This window comes from Prionailurus bengalensis, chromosome D1 (assembly GCF_016509475.1).
Source record: "Prionailurus bengalensis isolate Pbe53 chromosome D1, Fcat_Pben_1.1_paternal_pri, whole genome shotgun sequence".
NCBI classification, from domain to species: Eukaryota; Metazoa; Chordata; class Mammalia; order Carnivora; family Felidae; genus Prionailurus; species Prionailurus bengalensis.
Window position 1 is genome coordinate 90,597,236 of NC_057346.1, and position 18,270 is coordinate 90,615,505.

Here is an 18,270-nt window from a genome sequence, read left to right on the forward strand (position 1 = left end):
AAATGTCTGGAAAGCCAGCTCAGGCATGTTTATGGCAGGGAAGGAGAAGGCGTGGGGGTCAGAAAGTGTGTGTGTGGGCTCATGTCTGGGATGCATAAAGCAGAGCTTGCATCCCACGGAAAAAGTCTAGAAAATGAGCCCTTTAGGGTTCGGATAAGACAATTGGGAAAGAGGAGTTGGGCTTTCCCCCTCTTATTTCCATTTATAATATTTTAGGGATGACAGGTGTTCCTTTTTTGTTGTTGCTGTTTGTTCTTTTGGAGGGAGAACTGGGGTGGGGGTCCCCACCTGCTGACAGTAGACCAAAAAGGACTGTCTCTGTACTAATGAGAAACACCCACCACGTTCCCACATGGGACAACCCAAGAATCACATGAGGAAGCCGCTGTCATCCCCCCGAAGCCCTGTAGGGGTTAGCCTGCTTGCCTGGGAGATGCTTCCTTCATCCATCCTGGCCCCCAGTCCACACCGCTGTCTGTGAGTTTCCCGGTGGGATCTTAGGAGAGCAGCCCAGTCTGTACCCTGGCCTCCGGTCCTCCCACCTCCCCAGCCTCACCTGGAAACTGCGGCCACACCGGCACCCCCTTTGTGTCTCCCTACACAGCAGAGTCTTCCAGGGTCCACGGTCCCCTTCAGGCCAAGGCAGGTCTGTATGTTTGCTCCTCCCTCTTGTTCCTTCAGCACATAGCAGGCCCGGGGAAGGGTGAACAGAACAGCCATTCCGCAAGTGATGGCACAGCCAGAAAGAGCCTGAGTAGGACTGACCCCAGGTCTCTGGCCTCAAATCCCCTGATAGTGACCATCACATAGTTGGGATTTGTCTCTTGGCGGACAGAAGTACAGTCGGAGAAACTCCATGGTCGTGACAGAGGTCTGGGAAGTTGGGCAAGGAAACAGTCCCCGTTTTCCTGTTTTCGCAGATGAGGTGGAGATTCAGAGAGTTGGCCAACCAGCTTAAGGTCACGTCCTAATCTGTAAGATCTGGATCTGTCATCCAGTCCTCACCTCTTGCTACCTGCCCACCGAGCCGTGCCCAGCTACAACTGCCTGCCCTCCAGCAGTCCCCCCAGGGTCCTGGGAGATGCTACATAAGCTTCTAAGATGGTCCCCTTTAATGCTGGGCATTTGGCGTTATTTCCCCCAAGGGTCTCGTGGGACTAGTTCTGGCCCATGTTCTTCCTCACCCTGGGAGCTATAAAGCCCAGGGCTGGGAATGTGACAGTGACGAATCGGGATCTTTGGCCAGTCCAGGCCTGTCATCTTGAATAGCAGGATGGCAGCTGCTGGGTCTGAATGCACCTTGCAGGTTGCCGTGCCCTGGGATCATTCCAACTGCAGGAAATTTGGGTCCCAGTAGTTAGAATTGCTCCCTTCTCTCCCCAGACCCCCACTTTCCCCAGTGCCATGAGATCTGGGGCTGGCTTTTCCCTGCCTGACTCGTACAGAGAAAAGAGCCATTTCTCAGGCCTTCTCTCCCTTTTCCAGTGCTCTTCCAAAATGTCACTGAACAAACCTCTCCCTCCCCAAAATACGCAAGGGGCTCCAACTTCCCTGCTATGGGCTGTATGCTCCCAAGCTACCCCAGGGAGAGGCTGAACCAGCGGTTTTGACCACTAGAGAGATCTGGTTCCTCCTGGCAGGTACAGACAGGTTCTGAGATCATCCTAGAACAGTGCCTTCTGAGGGGTACCCGTGCAGTCACCCGGGGTCCCATGCCAAGCAGGGCCCTGTGCTTGGTTTAATTCTCTCCCACTGCCATCTTGAAATTCTTAATAATTTTTCAGTAACGGACCCCCACATTCTCATTTTGCACTGGGCCTTGCAAATACATAGCAGTCCGGCGGCCAGGCTGAGGGCTGTGTGCAAGCCAGGCTGTCCAGCAGCTACCCTGGGAGAAAACCATCCAGCTCCAAACCATGCACTTGTTAACCCATTTTCTTCCCACCTCTTGCCTCCTCTCCTTTCTCTGTTGCCCCTCTCTGTTTAGCGTTTATTAATCGTAGTGGGGGAAACACTTGGGTGGGGGGCGGGGGAGGGAAGGCAGAGAAATAACAGAGAAATATCTCAGAGAAATATCCCTGAGAAATAACAAGGAGGAAAAAAATGAAAAAGAAAAAAGTCTCCTCAGCTCTGAACACCAGTCGAGGTGGTTTTGGGGCTGAAACTGCTGCACTCTTGAGGCCTGGGTGGTTCCCGGGGAGCATTAACAAGGCTCCGCTCTCCCCTCTGTGGCCTTGAGGATTTCCTTCCCCAGTGAAGCAGGCCCTGTGCTTTCCCCCTTTGCTTCCGTGGCTTCGGCCCACGCTGAGGGGTATTAGAGCCCGGGGGGCATGAGAAACATCCTGCCTTCTTCCCACCGTCCCCTGTCCCCTGTCCCCTGCCAGTGCTAGGGAGTCTGAGGCCCACTCGTGTTTATTCTGCATCTCCTCCCTTCCCATCCTTCCCGGCCCCAGCCTCCAAGTCTTCTGTCCCCACAGCCCCCTTCTGCAACCTCCTTTGTGTTTCCTTAAGCCACTCCTTCCCTGTGACTGCCCCCAGCCATCCCTATCTCCGTGGTGGGGGGAGCTGACAAGGGGCCAAGTCAGCCTGTGTGCAGGGGAGGCTCCACCCCACCCAGGCCTCCCCCACCTGTGGGATGGGCCCTTCCCGCTTCACCCCTCCACCATCTTTTCCTCTAATCCCTGAAAACTCCAGCACAGTGAGGAGTTTTTACTTTTTAGGTAAAGGTGATTGTCACATCAATTCCAATTTGAGAATTTGGTGGGACGTCCTCTTGGGCCGAGGGGAGCCCCCACGGAGCCTTTTCTCTCTGTCTTTCCGCAGTCCCTCAACACAGAGCAAGGCTTCGAGCCCTTTCCAGCAAGATATTGGATTCCCTAGGAGTCTACTGGTCTTCTAGAGAACCTTCGTCCTGTTTTGTCTCCTTTTTGGTTTTGACCGTTGTCGTGTGTTTTAGTTGGTGTTTGTTCAGGCTTAGCCCTGAGGACTCCTGTCCTTTTGGGCTTTTGAACTAACTCTTCTTCATCTTGGTGCCTAACATCTGTCTGGCTCCACAGTGAGTCTCCCTTTCTTCTACTGTTCTGGATTTTTCCATATTCTGTCCCCCTTTCTTTTCTAACCTCCTTAACAAGTGGCAGTAAGATGGGTTCAGAGCCAGACAGCCGGCATTCCAGTCCCAGGTTTTTGCCACTCACCAGCTGAGTGTTCCTGGGAAAGTTACTTGAGCTCTCTGGGTGCTACTTCCTCATCTGCAGAAGGTGGACGATGAGGGAGGGTCCCTGGCTCCTTGCGTTGTTGAGAGGCCTCTGCTTTGGTCCGTGTAAAGTGCCTGCATTGTGGCAGTGGGGTGGGATTACATGGTTGGGACCAAAGTCCCACCTGCCCTGGACGGTTCTGATCCCTGTGACCCATGGCAAGTGACTCGGGCTTTAAGCCTCAGTTTCCTTCATTCCAGCCACAGCGATGCCGCCTGCTGGTGTCACCACTTTGTATATAGTAGGAAGGCAATCAGGACTTGGTGGCTGAGTGCCAGCTGGCCCTGGCAACTTTTGACTGACCCTTGTCTCTCTTGGATGTTTATTTCCAGAGTGTTCACGAGCCCACAGGCCCAAGTGAGGGTTATTTGCAGCTGGAGGAACTGGTGAAGCAAGTGGTGTCTCCATTCCTCGGCATCAGTGAGGACCGCGGTGTCTCGGGTCCCGCGTTTATGTTGGGTAAGGGGCAAGGCTCTCGGGCTGCCGGGTGCTTTGGTGATAATGCTGCCAGCTCTGTTTTCCTGAGCCTGGATTATGTCCAAGCCCTTGGCTTCTGATGTGGGTCCGTGCAGATCTGTGCCTGGTAATCACTCGTGTGTCCTGCTGGCCTGTGTGGCCGTAAACCTCCCCGCCTGACGATGCCTCCCCAGGGACTGTGCCTCTGTGGTGTTGCTTGTCTGATCCGCATCTTTGATCAGTGGCTTTGATCTTCTCTGTGGGCCTGCAATACTTTTCCTGTATCTGATCACCAGAAACTATGCCTTATCACACACCCCACACACTCGAGTGCAGAAACCACCCGTGATGGATTTTCCCTTGAAAGCAGCTTGAAATGTGAAGCCAACTCATTTTATGTGCGGCCAGGGACAGATGAAATTGAGCTGCTGTCACCACCTCCTTGTCTGTAGGTACTGCCAGGGCCCACATGCCAAGGAAAGGGGCTCCTGGACTGGGGGACAAATCCTGTTGGTGGCTGTAAGGCTAGCATTAGCGTCAGGCTCTGCATTTGGCACCCTGGAGAATCTCGAGGTGAACGGGATCTGTTCCTTCTCTCTGTGAAACCACGGTCCAGATGGGGAAATAGCCGTATAACAGGCTTATCATAAGACACATTCCTGTCACTCTTTGAAATGAAAGTCCCCCAAAGGCAGGAATTTTTCTATCCCCAGTGACTTTAATGGTGGTTGGCGATAGTAGGCACTCAAAAAATACTTAGTGGATGGACGACAGGCAGTTGCACCCCAAGGCGGGGCTGACTGGCGCCCGTACAGAGCTGCAGAGGTGAAAAGCGATTCCCTGAACTGGGAATCTTTTGCCTCCTCTCCTTGCTTTAATGGAATTGCAGCCGAGCGTCAAAGGAAAGGGCAGAGGAACAGCCTCCAGCCTGGCTCCTACCCCTTCCTGGGCCTCGCTACTGCAAGCAAAGCAGGGCTGGCTGCCAGTCTTCCTGGCCCCTTCGTGTGTTTTCTCTGGAGACACCAGCCTAGCCACAGCCACCGCACATCTGGGGTGCTGGCCCAGCCCGCCTGCCCAGTCCTTCCCCCGCCCTCTCTTCCACCCTCGCTCACTCACTCACTCCGCCCAGGGGCTGGCACGAGCCAGAGTAGCAATGGCGGCTGAGGGCAAACCGTCCCCTGCCTCTCTGGCCGTGAGCGGGGCGCCACGTTGCTACGCCCTCCCTGGAGTCCACCTTCTTACTTCAGCTCAGCCTGCTGGCTTGCCGGCTCACCCACTTTGGGACGGGAGGATCCGGGTAGATGTCAGGACACCATCAGGTGAGCTGGGCCACGTCGGGGACTTTGCCATTGGCTGGGCCTAGAGCCAGGAACAGGGACAGATTTGGAAGTTTGCTCTGGGAGTACTTACTCCAAGAGGGGACACCTTTGGCTTCCCAGTTAGGATAATACATTCTCTTTTGTCAAAGTATAAAGCAAAGGCCTGAGGTTTTTTTGTTTTTTTGTTTTTTTTATACCAAGGACAATCCTTGTGTGGGGCATTGTCTCAGGAGGGACAGAAGGGGAAGAAAATGACTCTTATGGATTGTTTGATTATGATTATTTTAGCAAATGTATACTGAAACCTTACCCCTGGTACCTTAGGAGGTGCTGCAGGTATATCCATGAGTAAAACCGACCCATCTCTGCCCTGTGGTGCACACGGTCCAGTGAGGAGGTCTCAGACAGTACATCATGACTCATTAATGAACAAGTTCTCTGAATGGGGGAAGTACATTGGCCACAGGGCCCAGGGCAGGGGCACTTCACCTGGACTGGGGGAACCAGGGGAGGCTGCCCAAAGGAAGTGATACCTGTGCTGAGTCCTGTAGGATGGATTTGAGGTAGTCTCCCTTCGCTGTTTGCTGAGCTATCCCAGGGAGAGGGAAAGATCTTTGGGAGGCCTTTGGGGTAGGGAGAGTGGTGAACGGGGCGGGGATGGGGGGAGGGGCTGGAGCATTTGAAAAACCAAGATGCCGTCAGAGTTGCAAAGTGGCTGGTGGCCAGGGAAGGCACAGGCCACAGACTACATCCTGGGCATTATGCTGGGTGGGCTGGAGACCATGCCGCAGAGTGGGCACCATCGTTCCCATTTTACAGCTGAGGGTTCAGGTCACTTGGCTGTTGGAGCTGGGATTTGAAAGCCCCAGGTTGTTTGCACTTTACCGGTTATCCTACATGCTCCAGCCTCCCCCCGCCCCTGTCAGTTTCTAGAAGGTCATTGTGATTTTACTGAGGGACAGCTGAGGAGGTGATCCTTCCCCCTCATTCCTTAGCTCCTCAGGGCTCCGGGGCCAGACATTTCACCCCGAACCTCTGGATACTAAAAAGTTGACATGGCTACAATGGATCTCTTCCCCGTTGAGGACACCCCTTTGCCAGATAAAGTGAGGATTCTCTGTGCCTCGGTCTTCCCCTCAGTAAAACATGGAGACCATGACGTTTATCCTGCCCGAAGGAGAGGAGCGTGCAGACCACCAACTGAAGTGTGAAGCCACAGGAGGGCTTTGCCGTGGTCTGCTGGGGCGGGGGGGGGGGGTGGTGGTGGTGGTGGTGGTGGTGGTGGTGGTGAGGGGAGCAAAGGTGGGGCGGGGAAGGGGAAGGGGAGGGGGGGCATCCAGGGGTGAGGAGCGGTCGAGGGCAGCTGGAGCGCTCATCTCAAAAGCCACCACTTACCAGAAGGCCTGTCATGTTTCAGGTGCTGACCAGGCACTTGTCCTCTTTGCACAGCCCGCTGAGGGGTGGGGGAGTGCTGTGGTTGTCTCAGTCTCAGACTCCGGAAGAGACCTCCCCAGGGCTGCGTGGAGTCGATGACCAGAGACAGAGAAGCGGTTTCTCTCCAGGGGGCGCCCCTCATTGCCCGCGCCTGTCCAGGCACGTTTGACCCCACGGGGATTCTGGGGAAAGCTCTCTTCCTGTCAGCCAGGCCGATGGGGATGAGGAGCGAGCCTCACCCCCTGATATACGAGGCTTGGCAGAGAGAGGGAGAGGACTCTGAGGCTCGTGGGAGCAACTGTGTGCGCCACGTGGCTCTCCTCCAAAGCAGTCCCTTTTCCAGAGCTGTGGGGAGGTGGAGGTGAGGAGTAAAATCTTTAAACAAAAACACAAACAAAACTGTTTTGTCCTACCTTTCTAGTTCCCCAAGTCTCCAAGCTGCTGCCCTGGCTGCCTCCCGGGGGCCCCCCAGCAAACACTCAGAACACTCAGCAGTGCTGTGTTTCTCTCACACAAAAGCCCTGGCCTCCCACAGATCTTCCTCCATTGTGTCTCCAGGGGAGGGCCCTTTTCCTCAAGACCCTGTAACTTCTCCTCGTGACAAGTAGGCATTCATGGGCTTTCAGGTGCCTGGGCCTGGAGAGGGACGTCCACAATGGGCTTGGCGTGCAGAGGGCACAATACCCGCATTATGGCGGCCACTCCTTCGAGCCTGGGAGATCAAAGGCCTGGGAACGGAGTCCCCCACAAAGGGCCCAAGGACCGCCTCATCCAGGCTTTGCTTCTCTGGGGTTTGAAAGGAACTGCCATTGCTGGCTCCGGTGTAGGGGGATGAATGCCAGAGCTCATGGGGCGCCTGGGGAGTGATGAAGGCAGAAAGGCTCCCCTTGCCCCACCCCGTGTGAAAGGCAGGAGGAGGAGGAGGAGGAGGAGGAGGAGGAGGTCTGGAGGTGGGTGCCTGCCCAGGTGGCAGGACACGGCTCCTCTCCCAGCTCAAAGGGTACCCTTGCAAGGGAAGGACCCATTTCAGCCCCCGAGGGGTGACCACAGCTTAATCAGCCTCTTAAAGGGAGATTTTCTTCTCTGAGTGGCAGGGCCTGCCTTTCCCTGGTACAAATGAGCAGGCCGGGAAGATGATAGGCAACAACAGTGTGGGTAGCTGTCTCAGCCCCAGCCCGGCCTGTGGTCTGACCCCACTGGGGCCGCAGCTGACGTGCTTGTCTGAGGTTGACTCTGGAGTCTGGTGGGAGCTTATCGAGGAAACGCTGTCTGCCCCAGGGGACTCGGCACAGCCCAGCGGCCCCTGTGGTCTCCACTCTGCCCACACCCAGTCTTGGGAACCAAAACACTCCACCCAGCAGGCAGAAGGAAGAGTCCTAGGCCTCTCCCGTGAGTCATCAGCAGGGAACAGCCATAAGGAGAGAGGCAAGGCCAGAAGGAGCGGGGCCTCAGAAACCACAAGGGCTGCGCTTTGGCTGTGTGGCCTAGAGTCAGTTACTTGATGTCTCTGAGCTGCAGAGAGCTGAGCACAGAGAAGGAAGATGCCACCCTGTCTCAGGGCAGGGCCCAGGCGGAGCTGCTACCTGCTATGATACAGTCCCCAGCTAGAGGCAGCCTGGCCCCCTTGGAATGCCTCCAGATGAGAAATTGTATGTGCCTCTCCCCGGACCGCATCCCGACCCTTGCCATGCTGCATAGTCATGCCTGATGATTTGTCAGTCTCCCCCTTAGACTGTTAGCTCGTCGAGGGCAGGGAACGTGTGGTTCCTCTTGTACCCCAGGCCCTGGCGTAGGTGTCTGCTCTGAGTGAGTGTGTGAGTGAATGTCTGGGTTCCATCCGTCAGTCACTCTGGAGCAAGCCCATCCGAAATGACTCCTCTTCAAGACTTCTCCTCCTCTGACTCCTCAGAGAGCTCCTGCCTGTACCTCTGCCCTGTCATTCGTTGACCTTGTTCGTTTTTTTTTTTTTTATTCCAGTAGAGTTAGCATGCAGTGTTATATTAGTTTTAAGTGTACAATACAGTGATTCAACAATTCCATACTTGACCTGGGTTTTTTTGTTTGTTTTATTTTTTTTTAACGTTTATTCATTTTTTGATAGAGACAGAGCGTGAGTGGGGGAGGGGCAGAGAGAGAGGGAGACACAGAATCCGAAGCAGGCTCCAGGCTCTGGACGACAGCACAGAGCCCGACACGGGGCTCGAACTCACGGACCGTGAGATCATGACCCGAGCTGAAGTCGGACGCTTAACCGACTGAGCCACCCAGGTGCCCCCACTTGTTGATCTGGTTTTAACAGGTACTTGTGTGTAGGCTTCCCAGTGGGCATGCAGGAGCTCTGCCTTGAGGCCTGGGCTTGAATCCGGATTACACCGCTGACTGGCTGGAAAGTTATTTCACATCTTCACTTCAGGTTCCTTTTCTACAAAATGGTCAGAAGATGACCATGTCGGTGAGGCACCTCCTTTTTTGATACAGTATGTGGCACGTACTAGATGCTCATTGACCCAGCCCCCCACCACATACATGCACATGTGCACACACACACACACACACATGTGCACTGGGCTCGGGCCCCTGAGGCGGACCCCATGTCAGATTCACATTTCTCCCTGCCAGCAGTGACCACAGTGTTTTGCATGTTGCAGTTCAGAGCGTTTGGGGCAGGAGAGGGCAGATGTCATGGAGACCAGACCCCCTCCTCCATGTTGGCCACCCTCACTGTGGCTCCAGCTTGCAGCAGCAGCTAAAGTGGCCTCTCTTGTCTCTTCTGCCTGTTAACCCCAACCCCCCCCCCCCGCCCCCAGGACTTTGGGCTTCTTGGCTAACAATGTGGGAGAGAGACGGAGAACATCCAGGCACCCATCTGAAACACCCTTCCTGGATCATTCTACTGGAGTAGGGTCCCTGGAAACGATCAAACAATCCTCATTTCCTCCAGAGATGCTGTGTGTGTCCCCCATCTATCCCCCATGCCCTCAACTTACCCTGTGTCCTGGGCCCAGCCCAGCCTTTGCTCTAGCTCTTTCCCCTTCTTGGATCTGCGTGTAGTAAATGCTCACCGAACAGTCTAGCCCAGTCTCCTGCCCAGCTGGTTGAAGGTTTGGGCCACAACACAGATCTTTGCAACTGCCGGTCGTAGGTGCTTGTTTCTAATAGCAGGGGACGAATGGATGGTTTTCAGGGGCATTTTTTAAAGGATGTTCTTTAATGGGATCCTTGCTTCTTGGTCGCTCTTTGCCACCTCATCTCTCCTTTTCATTCTTCCCCAAAGAGAAAGGCCGCTGAACTAGCCTCTCCCAGCCAGTAGCAGCCTCTTATTTGGCACCTCAGGGGACAGTGTTTTCTATTACCTGGCATCAGAGGGTGGGGGTGTGGGGGGGTCAGGCAGCAGTGGAACCCTGAGACACAATAGCACGCAGTGGGGAAAGTCTGGGCATGGCTGTTGAGAGCCTGTGAGAGTTGGGCTGAGCCTCAGTCTTCCTCATCTGAACAGTGGGAATAATGAGAGTAGCCTTGGTGTTTCAAAGGGAGATTGGGACTCAGCAGTGAGAAAGTGGATGGGAACACAGTAAAATTCTACATATTACTTGGGTCTTGCGAAATAATTAGTTACCTGCCAAAGATTTCCTGTTGGGCTCAGAGCCAGCAGACTTGGTGACTCCAACCTAGGGCTTAAGATTTCATTCTCTTGTTGCTGCCTGTGCATATATGTGTATATAAGGACATGCAGAACCGTCCAGTGACAGGGGTCGCGGAGAGCTTTGCAGGGGACATGGCCCGTCTCACTGTGATGCCCGTCTAGGAGCATGAGCTCCGGAAGTGACGACAGTGTGCGTCTGGGCCCTCCAGACCCACAGGAAGAGCCAAGAGTAAACTAAAGCAGAGTGGGCCGTGTGTCCCCCAAGGAAAGTCTCTGAGCAGCACTGTTTGCTTTCTCTTTAGGGACTAAGTCTTCCCCTCTGATCCTGCCAGTGTTCAGGAATAGCAGCCCTGTCACACTTCTCCACTGCGGCCTGCTGCATCCCCCTGCTGAGAGAGGGTGCTTTTGGGGGGGCCTTCAGGGTCTCAAGGACGTGGGAGCTGTGGAAAGTCGTGATGGGAAAATGGGGTGGGTGGCTGGAAAGACGGGAGAAGTATGCCCGGTAGAAAGAGAGAGGCTGAACAGAACCCACTTGGTCCTCAGCCCTCCATTCTCAGTCCTGTCTCTCGCTGGGGTCCTTCATCCCACTCGTCATCCCACTCACATACAGATGTGAGAGAAGAGATGGGCTGCCTCTCCAGGAGCGTGGGGAGGAGACCTCCCTGACACGGAGGGGATGTAGGTTTGTCGTGATCCTGGCTTTCCTCACTTCTGGGCCCTCGGGCTCCAACCCTGCATAACTCCTGCGGGGTGCATCTTCCTGGAGCACAGCCCCCATCCTGTGCCGTATCCCCGGGCTTGTCTGATCACTGATGGTTCCATCTGGCTTTCAGGGGCCCTCCTGCAGGACCAAGGGCCATCCGCCTGCTTGTGCACGTCCCCACTGTTTCATGCATACAGTGTTCGGTCAGGCTGGGGCCCGGTGGTGCACCTGTCTCGGCACCTTGCTCGGGCTGTTCCCACTGCTCAGAATGCTGTCACTCCTCCCTTCTGGGAGCTCTGCTACTCTGAAGACCGGCTCCGGGCTACATCCGCCCTGACACATGGATACACTTGTCCCTGCCTCTGAAGCCCATGCACTTGGCTTGTCCTTCCTTCTCTGGTGGTACTCAGCCTATTGTAGTTACATGCATGTTGTGTGGGTGTCCGGGAAGAGCAGTGTCTGCAGGGAGGCCACCCTTAACTCCCCGCTGTACTGCGTTCTAGCGATGCGCACGTCGGTAAGTCATCACCTCTCTGATACTCCCGTTTTCTCATCTGTAAAGTGGGAGCCAATAAACCTATCATGACTTAAGCTCAGTTTTTAGGAGTCAAAAGATGAGTGCATGTCAAGGCCTAGCGTAGTTTCTAGAATGTGGGGAGAGCTCAAGCAGCAGTGGTTTGGTGATGATTCATGTCCAGCCCTCCTCTGTGTGTCTGGCTCCACGAGGCCATCCGTGGAGCCCAGCCCGTTCTTTGATGGTGCCAGAGGCTGTTGGAAGCGAGTAGGACGTGAACAGCACATAGGTCTCGGGCCAGTGGCCTGGTGGGAGGGGAGTGCTGTAGCCCTGGTCAAGATGATTTGGAGGACGTCCCATTCCCTAGCTTTAATAGCCGAGGCCCCCTCGGGTAAGCTGGACCTTAAGCTCCTGGGGCCTTTTCCACTTCATCTGCTGACACTGGGGAGGCCACTTCCTGCTCCACAGAGCTGGGCGTTTTCTTGTAGAAGCTGGTCCAGCCTGTGCCCAGGCCTTTGGAGGAGACCGGTTGAAAGGAGATTTAGGGCAAATGCAGTGAAGTTCAGGCAGCAGCTGAGAAGGAGGGGAGATCCCCTTGAAGCTAGTCTGTCCCGGAAAGCCCTTTGGCGACCCCTACTACGGTGGGAATGTCGGCGGGGCAGTGTCGGGCTCACGCAGGTAAGGCTGCGAGGGAAGCAGGCAGACCTTTCTGGTTCCTCCCTTGCATCCAGCCGAACTGTGCCTGAAGCTACTCCTGAAGGTGGAGCCACCACCTCCCTCTTCCCCCAAATTGATGAGTAGGCGCGGTTGGCCCTGTGTCCCTGGCAGTTACCGCCCTTGCTGGTTTTTGTCTTGCAGCCAGACGTCCCTCCAGGGTCCGGCCCAAGGTGGCTGTCCTGAACTACGCCTCCCCAACGGCCACCGTCAGCCGGCCGCCGAATGAGACGGCTCTGACCCCTCTGACGGAGCAAGAGGGGGAGGCCTACCTGGAGAAGTGTGGCAGCGTCCGAAGGCACACGGTGGCCAACGCCCACTCAGACATCCAGCTGCTGGCCATGGCCACCATGATGCACTCAGGCTTAGGCGAGGAGCCTGGCGGTGAGGACAAGTGCCTGCTCCTGCCGCCCAGCTTCTCCCCACCCCACCGACAGTGCTCCAGTGAGCCCAACATCACCGACAGCCCTGATGAGCTGGAGGAGGTGACAGGGGGCAGCCAGGGGGACTCTGAGCTGAACTGTGCTTCCCTCGGCTGAATGCCCGCCTCTGGGACTTCCCAGCTCCGGCCTGGTCACCGACACGAGGACCGCCCCATCCCCAGGGGCTCACCAAGGGGCTCTTCCTGCGGGTGACGCTGCCCGTGTCAGGCCTAGCCCAAGTGCCCTAGTGGAAATCCCGGGTGTGAACCTCTCTGTTTTTGTGACTGTGACCATCTCTTTGCAGCCACACAGACCCAACTGCCTAATGTTCCCTTTCTGCTTGCCTGACTCCAGACCCCCCCCCCGGGATTTTCTCCCAGATAGTGGACTGTCCGACGCTCCCAATGATGCAGCCCAGGGCCCCCCTGGCGTTATGATAGCAGGAGGTCGGCTGAGCCACACACAAAGCCAGCGAGGATGCGTCGGCCTCTGGAGTTCCCTGTTAGGTTCTTGTGACACGGGGCTCACAGGTGAGAACAGGTAGTGGAGGGGTGTCCTTCCCGCCTATTCTGTGGGGAGTGGAAGGAGGCAGCAGCCCGACCAAGCATGACTCTGGGAGTGTACCTTCCTTATTTTAGTTTCACAATTACTGGAAAGAGTTGCCCCCCTCACGCGGGTGAGGGCCATTCTCACCCGTATCCAGATCCTACCTGCCACCTTTTGCCTTTTGGCCCAGGAGGGCTTCGGGGCTGGGGAAGTCCCCTCTTTGACAAAGCCTCAGCATTTCCCTCTCAGGCCTCCCCACCAAGCTCAAGGAACTAACCTCCTGGGTGGAGTAGCTGGTGCCTTCATTCCTCTTTCATTTCAGACACTGACCATTTTCCTGTTGTGGGTGAGGGGCCAGCTGATAAGCAACCAATTAGTCTGTTCCTGGATTTGACTTGAATTTTGTAAATGTGCATCGTTTCAAAAGGAAGTGTTTGCAAATATTTGCACGTAGGATCTTGCACTGCTCATTTCCAGTGGGGTGTGTCCTCAAACTAGAAAATAGCCCCCCTAGGAAAGGAGCCTGGAAGTTGTTCAGGGCGCAGGGGATCTGTGGTGGGCAGGGCTCATCAGCTGCTGAGTGCCGGAAGCCACTGGACTTGAATCCAGAACGGCCTGTGTTTGTGAGTGTCACGGTCGACAGCACTGAGGCTGGGAGCCTCACTTTGCCTCGTGAGCAGAGGGTGGCAGCAAATGGAATGTCTCAATGCTTCACCATAGAGGGAGATGGGGGAAATGTGGGCAGGACCTTTTGGAGAGATGTTCATTCCCTGTGATTAAAGAAATGCCAGAAGTGCCTGGAATTTCTAACATCTGAGCTCTCAAAATGCTATTTGGGGCAGCAGGCTTTGGTACTGTGCTGAATCCTTAACACTGCTCCCCCAGGTCTGGGCTTTTGATCCACCTAGAACCCCTGTTCTTCTCTTTGTATCTGCCTGTTGGCCTCACTGATAACACATCCCGGAAAGCGAGGAGGATCCCCTGAACCCTTCTGGCACCTTTTAGGTGTGCTGTTGGTCTTTGGAAACTGTTTATGAAATCTCAGAGACAGGAGCCAGCTTGGCCTCCAATATGGCAGGAGGAGGCTGGGAGAGGACGAGGACAGTGTAAGCTGCCAGCAGGGGAAGAGGCCTTCTAAGCACATCGAAGCCTTGATGGCACATCCCTTCTGGGTGAAGATCTGGAACGTGACCAGAGTCATGCTTTTTTGATGGCTTCTGATTTGGAAACTTTAAGAAGTTGTCTCATTTTTATTCTTCTAAGAGAGGGTGGAAGAGAAGTGTCCAAAAGAAGTCTTCTGAGAATTTCAAACAAAAAATTATCTCTGTGTATGTGTTGGATAAAGTCCACAAATTGACTAACGTGCGTTAGCAAATAGAACGTCAGTAAGTAACAACATGATGATTTATTTAACTGATGGTGTGTGTCCTTACTGGTACACTTGGCACTTGGGACTAGTATTTATTGATCCAGGCAAGGTAATTAATCAGGCTTGGGTTTGCTTTTTAGTTTACAATGTTCAAGATCTATATGCTTTTAAATGCCTTGTCCGTATACTAAATGCCCCTGATGAGGACAGCAGTCATCGGTTAAACATGTCAGCTCTTAGGATGAGAATGGGAGTGTCAGTCCAGACCCACTGTACTTACTTGCTGATGACTGTTAGCCAGTTTACAACTTCACCTTTGATGTACCTGCCTGATCTCGTACTGTAAATATTTCAGCCTACACACACCATTTTGTTGATGCTTATGGGCATTTTAGCCATCTGAGCTACGGCAAGAGTGATGGCTGTGTTTGCAACCACTTTTTTGCCCCTTTAGAAGATGAAGCTAGAATCTTCCAGTGGCTGAGTTCTAATGACAGGAAGCTAACACGACTCGGAGCTCTGAGTGAGCTCACAAACCAAAAACCTTTCATGTTGCCTGTTTCCAAAATAGATTCAATAAACGTCATTTTGTACACGTCCTCCCTGTCCCCATGCTGTGTGGCCGGACTGAATCTGCAAGCGCCACCGCCCCCAGCTCTTCATGCATCCTGTCCTCACGCTCTCTGTGCCGGCTTCCACTCCAGGATTAGGCAGCAGCCTGACCTCAGCCAGTGTCCCCTGGGTTTTGTTTGCCGTCCTCAGCTGGATCGGCAAGTCATTTCCTGGAGGGGCGGCCTGTCTGCGGAGCTTGGAAAACACTGAACAAAGTCTGGGAAGGCAAGGCCTCTTCTAAAACCAGTTTGGGCTCTTCCCGAGCCTTTAACCTGGAGGGGGACACTTAACCGTGTCTGTTCACGGACTCTCTCGTCATATGCTCCCCTCCGATCTGTTTGGCAGAGGGAATCCATAATATTTTACTCTCTGCATGTGTTTTCCTAGGAGGGCTGGGGCAGAGTTGGACTGAGATTGAAGGCTGACTAGTAAGAGCATTCAAAGAGGTGGGACCTGAGCTGAGCATCCCGGGGGAGGGTGGGGGGTTGGGGCTGGGGGGGAGCGCATGTACATTTGTGTTGAGCCTTCAGAGGCTATGTGGTGGGAAAGAGCTGCTGTATGTTGTGCCTTGGCAGATCTCTGGTCATGTCACTGGTGCACCGTCACACTCGCTCATCTATCCACCAGGAGTTTGTGGAGCGGCCACTGTGTCATAGGCACTTGCTTTGGAGCTGGGGATGCGGTGATGGACAGCCAGGCAAGGTGCCCACCCTCCTGGAGACAGTCTAATGGGGGAAGGTGGGCAATCGGTTCAATACAGGCGTTTCAAATAACAAAAGACACCGGAAGAAATCAAATGCAAACCTCAGTGGCTGGGGGGTGCGATGAGAGGGCAATCCTGGGTGAGGTGGCTAGAGAAGTTCTCTCTAAAACGCCCAGCGTTATGATCTGCTTGTGTTTCCTGTCACTGCCATCACAAATGGCTGCCAATGGCAATGGCGTTGAGTGGCTGAAAACAACACACAGTTATCGCCTCACGGGACTGGAAGTCTGACATGGGTCTCACTGGGCTAAGATCCACGCGTCGGTAGGGCTGTGGCCCTGGCTGGAGGCTCTGGGGGAGAATCCGTCCCCTCGCCTTTGCCAGCTTCTGGAAGCCGCCTGCATGCCTGGGCTCATGGGCCACCTCCTGAGGTTTCCAGGCCAGCGACGGTGGCCCTGGGATTCCATTGCCCACCCTCCCCGAGATGACACAGCATAACCTCCATCTTGAGATGTCATGGGCACTGTCTCCACTGCCTGCCTGTCCCAGCAGGAGAAGGGCCACCACAGAGTGTGCTGGGGACCCTACAAAGATGAGACTGTAGTGGGCGGGCAGGTGCCTTAGCCCAGACTCCCACGCCAACCATGATTCTGGAGTCTCTTGCTCCAACCTTTCTCTGATTTCTAATCTTATTTGCTTGTCAAGCCTTCATCCTCCCCCGTCTGGACTCCTCCAACTGGGTACTCACTGTATCTGTCTCCAGATTCCATCTCTCCTCATGCACGTCCCCAGCAGATTTTTCTAAAACGTAGTTAAAACTTCTCCCTGGCTTCCAATAAAATCCACACACTGGAACGTGACTTTAAAGTCCTTCCCAAGCTGGCCCTCCTCTGCCTTCCCGGCCTCCTTTGCTGCCCCCGACTCCCTCCCTGTGAGGCATCAGTCTCACTGGATGGTTCGTTGTCTTGGAAGGCATCCTCCACGTGCACGACCCCACCTTGTTCCTGCTGCCCCCACACCCCCGGCGCCCTGCCCACTGCTTCTCTGGGTAGACACTTCTGCCTCTACATGTGCAGGTGCCTCCCCAGGAAGGCAAGGATACGCAGGACTTGTGTTTGCATGCCTAGGGCTTAGCAATACAGAGAAAGTTCTAAGTCAGGTGCACTGGACAGTGAGAAGGTGGTAATTCTGACCGCCACTCCTTCCCTCCCATGTATTCGTACAGAAGACCTTCATCCCCTTTCCTTTCTCTGTAGGCAGAGACCTTCCCCATGCTGCTCTCTAGAACCATGTTCCAGCTGAGGCTACGTGGCCCGGTGACCCGTGGACGCCACTGGGGGCCAGGACCAGGCCCTTCCCTGCGGCCCCTCCCCTTCCTGCTCCAGCCGGTGGCTGCCGGTCCCTGTGGAGCTCTCGGACCCTGTCCATCAGGCTGCTGCTTTGCTCCTGAGCCAGCTGCTTCCTTCCTCGCCAGTCCCCTTTCTGTCTGTGGTGAGAGATTCCTTCAGGGCCTGAAACGTGTGCTTATTGTTGGCGGGAGGCCATCTCTTTGAAGTTCTCCTGCCAAGAAGTGAGCGGGAGTATTCCTGGCCCGTGTGCTCAGGCAAGGACCTCCCGGCCCTAACCCAAGAAAGGCCCAACACGAGGGAGCTTCAGACTCTGCCCCGGTGTGCCAAGCACGATGCTGATCCCCATAACAACTGTGCGCGGCAGGTATCTCCCCCATTTTGCAGATGGGAAAACTGAGGCTTGGGTTCTCCTGCCCCACGTCCAGTGGCCATCCTTCCTGTGTTCCATGAGGTGTCCTGGCTTGGTAGAGGATGAAGAGGCAGAACAGCTAAGCCAGGAGCACATTCCCTCAGCCCGCTACACAGTGGGATGGTTTCAGCGTTTCCAGAGAGCCGAGAAACAAAGCTGCCTCTCTTGCTCTTCTCCAGCCACTTCTAGAAAACCTTGTGGGGGAGGGGTGGGGGGGAGTGGGGGGATTCTGCCGTCCTGAACAGCTGATTTCCTGTGCAGGAAAGATTGCAGTGGGTTGTTTTGGTTTGTTTGTTTAAAAATTAGTAAGTTTAGGGGCGCCTGGGTGGCGCAGTCGGTTAAGCGTCCGACTTCAGCCAGGTCACGATCTCGCGGTCCGGGAGTTCGAGCCCCGCGTCAGGCTCTGGGCTGATGGCTCGGAGCCTGGAGCCTGTTTCCGATTCTGTGTCTCCCTCTCTCTCTGCCCCTCCCCCGTTCATACTCTGTCTCTCTCTGTCCCAAAAATAAATAAACGTTGAAAAAAAAAAAAAAATTTAAAAATTAGTAAGTTTAAATTTGGATTTAAAAGTAATGTTTTAATAAGTTTAATAATTAGTATTCATTTAATAAATAATTCAGGTAATAATGTCTTCAGAGTCAATATTCAATTTAAGATACAAATTTAAAAGTCTTAGGCTTTTAAGTTTAACTCACAAATTTTATTATTCTATTTATAAGTCTAGCAGATTTTAGCATTAATTTTGGAGGAGCCTTTGAATAATGCTTTGCTCCCATTTACAAGCCTAGCTCAGCGCTTCAAACACTTCTAAATACATTTATAAAT

At 54.3% G+C, this 18,270-nt stretch overlaps 1 protein-coding gene across 1 annotated transcript in view; it reads left to right on the top strand.

Moving 5' to 3' along the window:
* Window positions 1-14,973, top strand: part of PRR5L (proline rich 5 like) — a 73,396-nt gene extending 58,423 nt beyond the window's left edge. The window contains exons 8-9 of the mRNA XM_043580974.1: window positions 3,587-3,713; window positions 12,182-14,973. Of these exons, the coding sequence (XP_043436909.1) occupies window positions 3,587-3,713; window positions 12,182-12,576 (522 nt within the window). The 3' untranslated portion in view covers window positions 12,577-14,973. The remainder of the gene's footprint in view (window positions 1-3,586; window positions 3,714-12,181) is intronic.
* The last annotated feature ends 3,297 nt before the right edge of the window (window positions 14,974-18,270 follow it).